At 39.4% G+C, this 11,874-nt stretch overlaps 1 protein-coding gene across 1 annotated transcript; it reads left to right on the top strand.

Annotated features, from left to right (window-relative positions):
- Window positions 1–6,186: 6,186 nt before the first annotated feature.
- LOC121375894 lies at window positions 6,187–11,060 on the top strand. The gene is made up of 3 exons (XM_041503584.1): window positions 6,187–6,263; window positions 8,716–9,102; window positions 9,896–11,060. Exons 2-3 carry the CDS (start codon window positions 8,790–8,792, stop codon window positions 10,069–10,071), a joined length of 489 nt encoding a protein of 162 aa, XP_041359518.1. The 5' UTR covers window positions 6,187–6,263; window positions 8,716–8,789; the 3' UTR covers window positions 10,072–11,060.
- Window positions 11,061–11,874: the final 814 nt, after the last annotated feature.

Raw genomic sequence — 11,874 nt, 5'->3', positions numbered from 1 at the left:
GTTTATAAGGGGGCAGAGGGGGCGGAGGGATTTCCCTGGGGTCCCCAGATTAAGGACTTCCTTTATAAAAAAAATGTAATAATTATAAAATTAGTTCATTTTTTTTTATTTGTCATGTAATTTAATTTCTATGTTGAGGGGCCCCTGCCCCGAGTCCCGCCCCTATGTAGTCACATGACCCTCTCGGTGATGTTGAATTTTTCACAGAATATACTCTGACATAGATATTGTAGTGAACTGCATGGAGTAGTTAATGGTGGTGTGACACCAAAAGGGCAATTCAGTCAAAATTTGGCATTCGTGAAATGAAAATTGTAGGCAAATTGTTAAAACAAAGGGCGCACTTGAATGTTTTTGGTGGGGAGAGGGGTGAGGGACAGATCACCCTGGTTCCCTCCTTCAAGCCGCTCTTAAGCTTTTATGCTCTTCCTTTGATAAATCACTGTTCAGTTTCTTTTATATAGAGAATAATACATGAGTGACCGTTAGATAGCATTTATCTCACAATGAGTTGTTTTAAAATGTATCCAACGAGCGAAGCGAGTTTGATACGTTTATAAACGACGAGATATGAGATAAATGGTATCTAACCGACACGAATGTATTATTCTATTTCTTACAGAGACGGATCTAGAGGGCAGGGCCCGGCGATAGTTTTGCGATAGTTATAATTTTATTATATATTAATTTTCATTATTTTACGATCCCTCTCCAAACCTCCCCCAAAGTTCCCTTGGCATTCCACCTCATGTCAGTGGGCCCACCTGGATCAGCCACTGCTTATATATCCTTAAAAACCATGTTTTAAGCACATTTTAACATCTTTATCGACTAAAAGATATTTTTAACCCTTTGCACTTGTAGCTGACTTACGCGTCACAGACACATGATTGCCAGGTTAACTATACGTCACAGTGTAATCGATTTCCACCTTGCTGGTTTTATATTGGACGTATGACATTGGTGACCTGGCCTGGTGCTTATAAAACGTTTAGAGTCTAGACTCGAGGCACTAATAGAGTCAGAATGAATGAATGTTTAACGACACCCCAGCACGAAAAATACATCGGTTAAGGGGGATCAAACTATGGTAAATGCAAAACAAATTTGATGATCAACACCAATATAAAAATTCAAAAGTTAACTTAAAACACAGTGTAAAGAACTGTGCAAGAATACAAATATCACAGTTAGATAATATTTAAAATTTACAATAAAAGTTAGTATCACGTTAAAACTGCATTAAAAGTTCTGGATGGAATCGAAATGATTCCATCACATTTCTTTGTCCAAATAAATCTTTTCGAGTTGCTGACAAATACTTACACTCCACCAAAATGTGTCGCACCGTCAGAAGACACTGACAGTGCTCACACTGAGGTGGAGGATCTTTCTTCAAAATAAATGAATGGGTCAAGTAAGTATGACCGATGCGGGCACGACAGAAGACTACCTCACCCCTCCTGCACTGTCTATAGGAGGGCTGCCACCCTTGCAAAACCGGCTTGATGGCATGAAGCTTGTTCGCAACCGCACCGTCCCAATCATGTTGCCAAGTCGAAAAGATAAATTTGTTAATACTATATTTAAAATCAGTATACGGTACACCAACCCTGACATGAGGCAAATCCAAAGCAGACTTGGCAGCAGAATCTGATTTTTCATTACCCCCGATACCAACATGGCTGGGCACCCAACAAAATACAACATTTTTATTGGCAATAGATAAAAAGACACACTTTCGTATCACCATCACAATTAAGGGATGGTCCAGCTTCATATTGCGTAAAGCTTGGAGACACGAAAGTGAGTCAGTAAAAATAATAATTTCTATGCACTAGAATCCTTTATTTCTTCCAAGGCTTTAATAACTGCCCAAACTTCAGCACTAAAAATTGATGCTGAGTCAGGCAATCTCATGGAAAGTATTGTGTCTAATGGAAAAACTGTAGCACAAGCCACAGAATTCCTATCCCGTGATCCGTCTGTATACAGAGGAATGTAATCACGGTACTTGTCCTGAATTTCCATGAAACATTGCTTCTAACAGAATCAGAGACGTGAACGTCATGGCAATGCCATACAAATTGTATGCGTGTGACCTCATTAGAGATTGAGTCTGGACTCTAAAAGTTTTATAAGCACGGGCCCTGGTAATCACCTAGGTGCAGCCAGTCGTATGTCTTGAAATTGTAACACATGTACATGTGTAAACAACTATGTGTTATCAAACATAACGCATAGTGTTATCACCAACGGGTGTGTAAGAAATATTAATTAAAATCTAGGTTGCACTGATACAAACTGATTCTGAAATCGATGTCTGACGGGATGCTATGTGATATTGGATGGAATGTGAACCATGAATTTTTATATAAGAAATTACATTACAAGTATCTCAAAGTATTTTATATGTATTTGTAATAAATAACTACAAATTAATCTACAAAATATTTATACCGTACCCATTAAAATAGCAACCAGTTATTTTTTAAAGGGACATACTCTAGTTTTTAAACACTAAGACACATTTTTACTATTAGAGCCGTTTTTGATAACTGAAGTCATACTTTACTTAGATTTTATTGTTTAGAATATCCATTTCTGTACATTCGAAGTGTTTTTGGTCATCCTGGGGTTTTTAATATCACAAAATGCATTTCTCATATTTTTAAAAACGCACGTACATCTGAGAAGTAACAGTTATGGAGTCGAGTTTTAGTCTATTTTTAGAGAGTATTTCACCGTTTCAAAGTCACAGACTCATGTTTCACCCATTTGTAACTTTATCCAAATGTGTTACAGTCTTGTAGATTAACTAAACTTATTGTTAATTTTCACTGGTTGAAACTAGGGTCTGTCCTTTTAATATAAAATATAGCAGATATTTTGCTTTAAGTCCACTAAAGACAGCTATATTAGAACATAAGGCAGCTCACCAGATGTAATAATAAAATACTACGAAACAAACATCACACATCCATCCCTCGCAAATAATTGCCCTTTTTAATAAATACGCAGTTATTCGCATACTCTTTGTGCATACAGATATTTAATATACATACAGTTCTTAGGTGACCACATTTAGTCTCGTTTATTTTACACATGATTATTTTACCGTAACCTTATAATAACGGGGGACGATATTTTTGGTTCGGTCGGTCGATTGCTCGCTTGAGGTGCTTGCGTCGCAGGATCGAATCACCTCGGTGGATCCATTCAACTGACTCTGTTTTTTCTCTCGTTCAAATCAGTGCATCACAACTGTTCGAAAGACCGTGGTATGTGCTTTCCTGTCTATGGGAAAGTGCATATAAATGATCCCTTGCTGCAACAAGAAAAATGTAGCGGATTTCCTCTGATGACTACGTGTCAAAATTAGCAAATGTTTGACATCCAATAGCCAATGCTTAATTAATCTGTGCTCTAGTGGTGTCTTTAAACATTTAAAAAAAATATAATAACGATACTTGTAGTGGATATTATTGATTAATAGTTGTTCACGTTTTCCCCCATCTTTAAAAAAGTGACTTTAGCTGGCTTGAAACACCAGTCATCTTTAAATGTTGCCAGGTCGACTGAGTGTGACCTCCACCACAATAACAAAAACATTTTGCTCTGCTACTGATTTGTTTTTCCAAATGTTACGTAATATGAATTTAGAAGAAAGCTTCGTATGCCTCTCCATTTGGTCATGGAGATTTTTTGTCTTTTATAATAGCAGAATTGCACTTTTATTTTCACCCCCTGCCCAACTCTAGTAGTAATAATAGCTCTTTGATTGCCAATGGCAGTCATGTCCCCAAAACTTTACCCCTGTTCATTGATTAATAACTTAGGAAGTATTTATACGAGGATAATTCTATTTTGCACCGGATATCAAATTGGTACTACCCCTGTGTTGTAAACATTTCAAGTATTCACGTCGAATGTCTGTTAAATGGTGACAATCGAAATAACAAGTTAAAACATGTAAACCTGAACTTTTCGAAAATATTCGATACCATCATGTAGGCCTGAATTCTTCAAAAGGATTCAATACCAGCATATAGGCCTGAATTCTTCGAAAAGATTCAATACCATTATATAGGCCTGAACTGTTCGAAAAAATTCGGAACAGATCTCATTATATATAAGCCTGGACTAGACAATTAAGTAGGCATTTTCCAATCGTAAATATTCGGTACCATCATGTAAGCCTGGACTCTTCAGAAAGATTCGAACTAGGTACTATCATGTAGGCCTGGACGCTTCAGAAATAGTCGGTACCATCATGTAGTTCTGGACTCTTCGAAAATATTCGAACTAGGTACCGTCATGTGAGGCCTGGACTCTTCAGAAATATTCGATACCATCATATAGGCCTGGACTCTTCGGAAAGATTCCGTACAGGTATCATCGTATAAGCCTGGACTCTTTGAAAAGATTCGGAACCAGATACCATCAAGTGGATTCCATGTTATAACTGATCGTTATTCAGGTCATATAGATTGTGTTGTTAACATCGATAAGAAGACAAAGGTTAATGTCCATCGTTTCTTTTCCGACAGAGAGGCCTACTGATTAGAAATCACCTTTAATCACAAAGCTGATAGATTTCCAATACCTCTTTGTTACCATAGATATTTCAGTAAAAAGGTGTTACTATATCTGTTCTGTTTAGTGTTCTTCTCAGGGTGTTTGTATGTGTATTTTGATATTCTAAATAAACTTCAGCTAAAGCACGTTACAAAATTTTTCGGTGAGTGATTTTCAATTGTAAATGTTACTTTTATTAGCCTCAGGCTAGATGCATACGCCATGTAAGTTTTTCATTTCATTTTAATTTTATTTTCCAATTGTTTCAAACGCCATGCCCTGAACACTTACCTCGGTTATTTGGGCTATGTATTCAAAGAGACGTTAAAGTTTGTTTTGTTTAACGACACAACTAGAGAACGTTGATTAACCCCATGACCCAAGTGCCTCAGCAGTATGTTGAACTTAATACGAGTACTGAGAAGTGTGTTTACTCACAGAACATTTTCGTCATATTTTAAAGGGACTGTCCTAAATTTGATTCCAGGGCTCGAACTTAAGAATTTGTCTCCCACGGCAATTTTTAAAAGAATTTCCATGGGTGAAACAGTTCACCGACGACAATTTTGAACCTGCCTATGGCAATTTTTTTAAAAAGTGACATTGCAGAAAATAAACCTGACTGAAAGGCTATCTTGTTATTTGTAGATATCTTTTAAATGTGCAAATGTTAAATATTGTCAGATAATGTACACCAGGTGTATACATTTCGCCATTGTTCAGGAACTTTATCGACGGTACAAAAGTGCCATCGGTGATACTCTCTACCTACGGCAATTTGTATCTCAACGACGGATATTGCCGTTAAGTTCGAGCCCTGTGATTCCATTTTAACATGTTTAAGACCAACATATCCTTTTTGATGACCAAAACTGACAATTTAAACTTTTTTTCTGTTTAGAATAACAGTATCTGTAGAAACAAGGTGTTTCTTGGCATCATAATATTAAATTTGTAGTAGCCCAACACAGATTTTACCCTCCAATAATGTTGTACGTATGAAAACAAAAGACATATTTTACGAAAAAAAATTAACAGTGACTGTTACAAGCGTTAGCATGCGACCGCAAACAAGTGTTTCAGTATACCAACACTGGTATTCGGGACAAGAAAATGCACTTAATATGTAATTTTAATCGTCCTCAAAAAGCCTCCTTTTTTAGGAAACATCTTACAATGGCTACAAACTTGGGACAGTTCCTTTAAGAGAAGACTGCTCATGCAGATCCCGAGCCATGAAGTTCAGTCAACTGAGGACGAATTTGCTGTGTATTGTGAACTTCAGTCGTCTGAGGACAAATCTGCTGTGTATTGTTAAAACAGTATCAAGTGATCTCAAACGTAAACATGTGTGTGATCCGATCCGTTACATACGAATAAAGATTAGCGGCTTTTCGTGGGCTGTGCGACTTAGTGTGATCGTTACACGAAACCACGGCTTCCAGTGTACGGTACACCGGCTATTAATTGTTTTTCCATTTAGAAACCCTGGTCCGGAACAGACCTTAATAAAGACTTGTTATTCGTAGTCATTGACGTCTTTTGAAAAAAAAAAAAAAGATAACATCACTGACTTAATAATGCAAAAGGGCGTACACTAGTATCATGTCGCAATGCTGTTCATGTTGTCTTCGTATTTCCAGATGAAATGAATTGGCGGTTGGACGTATTTACGTGAAACAGAGGTAAGTATCTACTAAATACTGTTTATTATAGCAATATGGGCAAATAAAACTCAGTTCTTCTTTGAGCTTTATTACCATAACATCCTAAAGGTCATTCTCTTTAACAAGCCATGTTCTTAATAGATCTGGAACAATTGTGTTAGTAAAACGAAATATAAAATGTGATATTCATACTATATCTACAACAGTTGTGTTAGCAATACGCAGTATTAAATATGATATTCATACTATATTTAGAACAGTTGTGTTTGTAATTCACAGTATAAAATATGATATTCATACTATATCTAGAACAGTTGTGTTAGTAATACGCAGTATAAAGTATGATATTCATACTATATCTAGAACAGTTGCGTTAGTAACTCGCAGTATAAAGTATGATATTCATACTATATCTGGAACAGTTATGTCAGTAATATACATAATAAAATATGTTATTTATATCAAGTCTGGAACAGTTGGGTTAATAATATTCAATATAATAGTATAGTTATACTAAAAGTAAATTTTCTTTTATTTAACGACGCCACTAGAGCACATTGATTTTTTTATCTTATCATCGGCTATTGGACGTCAAACATATGGTCATTTTGATACTGTTTTTTTTAGAAGAAACCCGCTGTCGCCACATATGCTACTCTTTTACGACAGGCAGCAAGGGATCTTTTATTTGCACTTCCCACAGGCAGGATAGCACAAACCATGGCCTTCGTTGAACCAGTTATGGATCACTGGTCGGTGCAAGTGGTTTACACCTACCCATTAAGCCTTGCGGAGAACTCACTCAGGGTTTGGGGTCGGTATCTGGATTAAAAATCCCATGCCTCAACTGGGATCCGAACCCAGTACCTACCAGCCTGTAGACCGATGGCCTAACCACGACGCCACCGAGGCCGATCTATAGTTATACTATGCATACTTCACGATATGACGCATTACTGAAATGATGTCAGATACAATACCTTATATTGATGTCATATATACCTCTTTATTAGTCCCCTACCTGTCCAACCTGAGGGGTCTATAAGTTTCAATTACGTGAGCTATTGAGCAGATATTTTGTACAGAGTTTTATCATGTACTATTAAAGGTCAAATTTGACGTTCATGGCGATTTAACTGGCTATCCAGGACAGTGGGTTAGTTGTTAGTTGGTTAGTGATTAGTGAGAGAGAAGTGTGTAGTGGCCTTACACCTACCCATAGAGCCCTTAAGAACTCGCTCTGCGGTTGGAGTCGGTACCGGGCTGCGAACCCTGTACCTACCAGCCTGTAGTCCGATGGCTTAACCACAATGCCACCGAGGCCGGTTGGTACGAGTTAAGCAGTTCGCGAGCGCTCGGATCAACCTCCTAATAAGCCACTGCTTTCATTGATTCATTAGTGAATGCATCACGACTTTCCCCGCCCACTCCGCATTATATAGAAATACAACCTTGATCTTGTAATGTAGTACACAGTTCAGATGTTTTACTTGTATACCTTATTATCAGTCAGTTGTTTAAGGTGCATTGTTAATGGGGAAAAGATCTGTCAGACAAGATGGATAATCCCAAAACAAATGTTTTTAAGAACCTCAAATGTCAAGAATTGTCTCGCAGAATGATGAAATGCCAATATAAATGCAACAAAATTAAACAAGAACATATGTCAACAAAGAAGTTTATTTCTCCAGAAGGCATACTTAAAACCGCCGTCATTTTGTTTTGTTTGATATATATATTAAATGGTGATGTGTTCCTGGAAATATATATAAACGTTTTGAAGTACGTTTTATTTAGCTTATAAAGACAACCTGTGTTACAGTGGAGTGAAATTTGTGTCTGTGACGTTACAACGTGAAAATATCATTACTGCTCAGAAGTATTATATGTGCGTTTTTAAAAGTATGAACAATCAATTTGCTGTATTAGACACATTCGGTGTGTGTGTGTGGGGGGGGGGGGGGGGGGGGGGGGGGGGGGCGTAGTGGTAAAACGATCGCTTGATGCCTGATCGGTTTCGGATCGATCCCCGTCGTTGGGCCCATTGGGTTATTTCTCGTTCCAGCCAGTGCTCCACGACTGGTATATCAAAGGCCGTGGTATGTGCTATCTTGTGTGTAGGATGGTGCATATAAACGATCCCTTGCTACTAATAGAAACACGTAGTGGGTTTTCTCTCTATGACTATATGTCAAAATTATCAAATGTTTGACATCCAATAGCCGATGATTAATAATCAATGTGCTCTATTGGTGTCGTTAAACAAAACAAACTTTAGACACATTAGGATGACCAAACACATTTCGGATGTACAGAAATGGAAAATGTAAGCAATAAAATGTAAGTAATGTCTATTAAAACGCGTTAATAATGAAGATTACGCCGTAGTGTTTAAAAACTAGGTTTTGTCATTTTAAAGACAATGGGGAAGTGATCTCACATGCAAGATATGCTAAAAAATTTCTTACAGACACACAAACAAAGTTGACTTCAGTTGTGATGGAATAAACGTACAAGGAGACCCAGTCCGAAAACAGCGGCCAGATGACGACTGCTGAGAGGATCTCGACATCTCAGAAAACCACCAAATCATCCGTGATGTCCCTCTCCAGATCATCTACCAGTGTGATGCCAAACTCAGAGTTATCGCACAGTGACCTTGTGTCCGCTCACCGCCAATTTCGCAGACAGCCGGACAGCAGGCAGTCGCAGGCGACGTCCGACAGCGCTCTCGCTGTGTCCACCCGAGCACGCATCCTCATGCAGGAGATCAGCTTTGAACTCAAACATTACAGAGTGTTGAAACCTTTGAGGAAGACGGAGCCCATTTATCGAAATAATCTTCCGTCTTTAGAAGGTAGACGTCTGTCTCTCTCTCTCTGTCTCTCTCTGTCTCTCTCTCTCTCTCTCTCTCTCTCTCTCTCTCTCTCTCTCTCTCTCTCTCTCTCTCTCTCTCTCTCTCTCTCTCTCTCTCTCTCTCTCTCTCTCTCTCTGAGTGATGTGGCCGAGTGGTATTGCGCTCGTCTTATGCGTGGTCGGTCTAAGATCGATCTCTGTCGGTAGGCTCATTGTGCTATTTCTACTTCAGCACGACTGGTAGATCAAAGGCCGTGGTATGTGCTTTTCTGTCTGAGGGATGGTGCAATTAAAAGGGTCCTTTCTACAAATGGAAAAATTTACCGGGTTTTTATTCTCTAAGACTATGAAAATTACCAAGTGTCTGACATGTAATCGCTTATGATTAATAAATCATTGTGCTCAATTGGTTTCGTTAAACAAAACAAACTTTACTTTACTGTACTCTGTCTCTGTCCGTCTCTCTCTCCCTCCCTATCTCTCTCCCTCCCTCGCTCCCCCCCCTCTCTCTCTCTCTCTCTCTCTCTCTCTCTCTCTCTCTCTCTCTCTCTCTCTCTCTCCATCCCCTCTCTCTCTCTCTCTCTCTCTCTCTCTCTCTCTCTCTCTCTAAAACACTTTGACACCCAATAGCCGATGTATTTTTCGTGCTGGGGTGTCGTCAAACATTCATTCATTCATTCATTCATTCATTCTCTCTCTAAACTTCTAAACTTGAATTAAATTAGCTTAAAAAATAATCAAACATGTCAGTAACCGTGAACCTGATACTAATATTATTTGTTTTCATCTTTTAGCTCTACAGACGGAGAAGATTATTAACGAGTTTGAACAAACGAAGCGGAATCACCCGGATGACGTCAAATACAAAGAGATGCTGGATACCGTTACGAATTACCTGGAGTTCACCAAACACAAACCAGAGACCGATCAATTACGTATCAAAGCAAGTGTCCACAATTCTCGGGTGTAACGGCAGATTGACTGCATTAAACCCCGGTCACACTGTCAAGGATCGTCTGGCCGGATTCACGACGGATGAAAACCTCACGGATGACCCCGGATAGAGGTCTATCCGCGATCCCCTACGGATGCACCACGGTTTAACTACGGTTTTCGACGGATAAACCAAGGATTATTAAGGATAGGGGTTAGTTGACAACTGAGGGTCGCTACGTATCGCTAACGATCGGTGCAGTTTAGTACGGACCACAACGGATTGTTACGAATGATGCCGGATCGTATACGTGGCTAACCCGGCGTCCTGATCCTTGACAGTGTGGCCGGGGCTTGAGGCCAGGGACTACTACGATTAATTACGGTTTAAGTACGGTTTATTACGGATTAGAACGGATTATTACGTTCTTCTACATATCATTAAGACTGTACTACGGTTATTCGATCCGTGATGAATTTTTGGACATGTTCAAAATTTTCACGGACATACAAGTACTACTACGATTGATCAGTGATTTAATACGGACAGCTACGGACCGCAACGGATTGTCACGAATGATGCCGGATCGTATCGGTGGCTAACTCGGCGTGCTGATCCTTAACAGTGTGACCGGGGTTTTAGTTCCTCGGCGGTGTAGTGGTTAAGCCATCGGACTGGTAGGTACTGGGTTCGCCCCCCGGACCCCGGTACCGGCTCTCACCCAGAGTAAGTTTAATGACTCAGTGGGTATGTGTAAGGCCACTACACCGACTTCTGTGTCACTAACCACTAACCCTCTGTCCCGATAGGTGAGGTGTGCGTTCTGGACAGCGAGATTGAACCTTAATTGGATATAAGCACGAACATAAGTGTAAATGAATGAACATTAGTGTGCACTATTGTACCCTACCCCGTCAGTGGCCCCATTGGGCTATTTCTCGTTCTAGCCAGTGCTCCACAACTGGTGTAGCAAAGGCCGTGGTATGTACTATCCTGTCTGTGGGATGATGCATATAAAAGATCCCTTGCTGTTAATCGAAAAAGAGTAGCCCATGAAGTGGCGACAGCGGGTTTCCTCTCTCAATATCTGTGTGGTCCTTAACCATATGTCTGACGCCATATAACCGTAAATAAAATGTGTTGAGTGCGTCGTTAAATAAAACATTTCTTTTCTTATTGTACTTTATGTACGTTGCAATACTATAGCAGGGCCGTCGTTAGCCCAGATTTTTCTTGGCATAAGCGTACGAAATAAGGGCAGGGGGTCAACTACCCCCTAGTGCTGGAGTAAAACCTAAAATTCTGGCAAAAACGACAGAGATATTCGTTCAAAATGTGCTAACCTGAGGCCTTTTTACAATGTATTTCCATCATTGTACCCGTATAATTAGTTATAATCCATGTGGAAAAGCGCAGTGATTCGTTTATAAACCTATATAGCTGTTTGTTGGTAGTAATGCTTATATAAATAAACGTTGTTGTCCAGATTCGGGCATTTTCGTTTAATTCGGGTAAAAAACCAGCCTGCCTCCTCCCCCCACCCCCCCCCCCCCCCCCACCCCCCATAACAAGTGGGAGCCCGTACGCCTATGTTCCTTGGTGGGGGAGAGGATAATTTTACAAACGAATAGTGAAAAACAATACCTGGTTTTTTTTCAGCTAAATGGAAAACCCCAGTCACGTTTAAACTAAAATGGACACTTTTTATTGCTTTTTGGCAGGGCAACCGCTCACTTGTCCCAGCTACGTACAACCCTGTATTGAAAAGAAGAAGTTTGTTTTATTTAACGACACCACTAGAGCACATTGGTTATTAATCATCAGCTAATGGATGTCAAA

Source organism: Gigantopelta aegis, chromosome 6 (assembly GCF_016097555.1).
Source record: "Gigantopelta aegis isolate Gae_Host chromosome 6, Gae_host_genome, whole genome shotgun sequence".
Taxonomy (NCBI): Eukaryota; Metazoa; Mollusca; class Gastropoda; order Neomphalida; family Peltospiridae; genus Gigantopelta; species Gigantopelta aegis.
Note: the sequence above shows the minus strand (reverse complement) of the source record. Positions and strands in the feature narration are given on the sequence as shown.

Excerpts from the sequence above, each read along its gene's own strand:
- LOC121375894 (XM_041503584.1), top strand. The coding sequence starts at position 8,790 with ATGACGACTGCTGAGAGGATCTCGACATCTCAGAAAACCACCAAATCA. Across the intron at positions 9,103-9,895 it reads TAATCTTCCGTCTTTAGAAG|CTCTACAGACGGAGAAGATT; the intron begins GTAGACGTCTGT and ends TTCATCTTTTAG.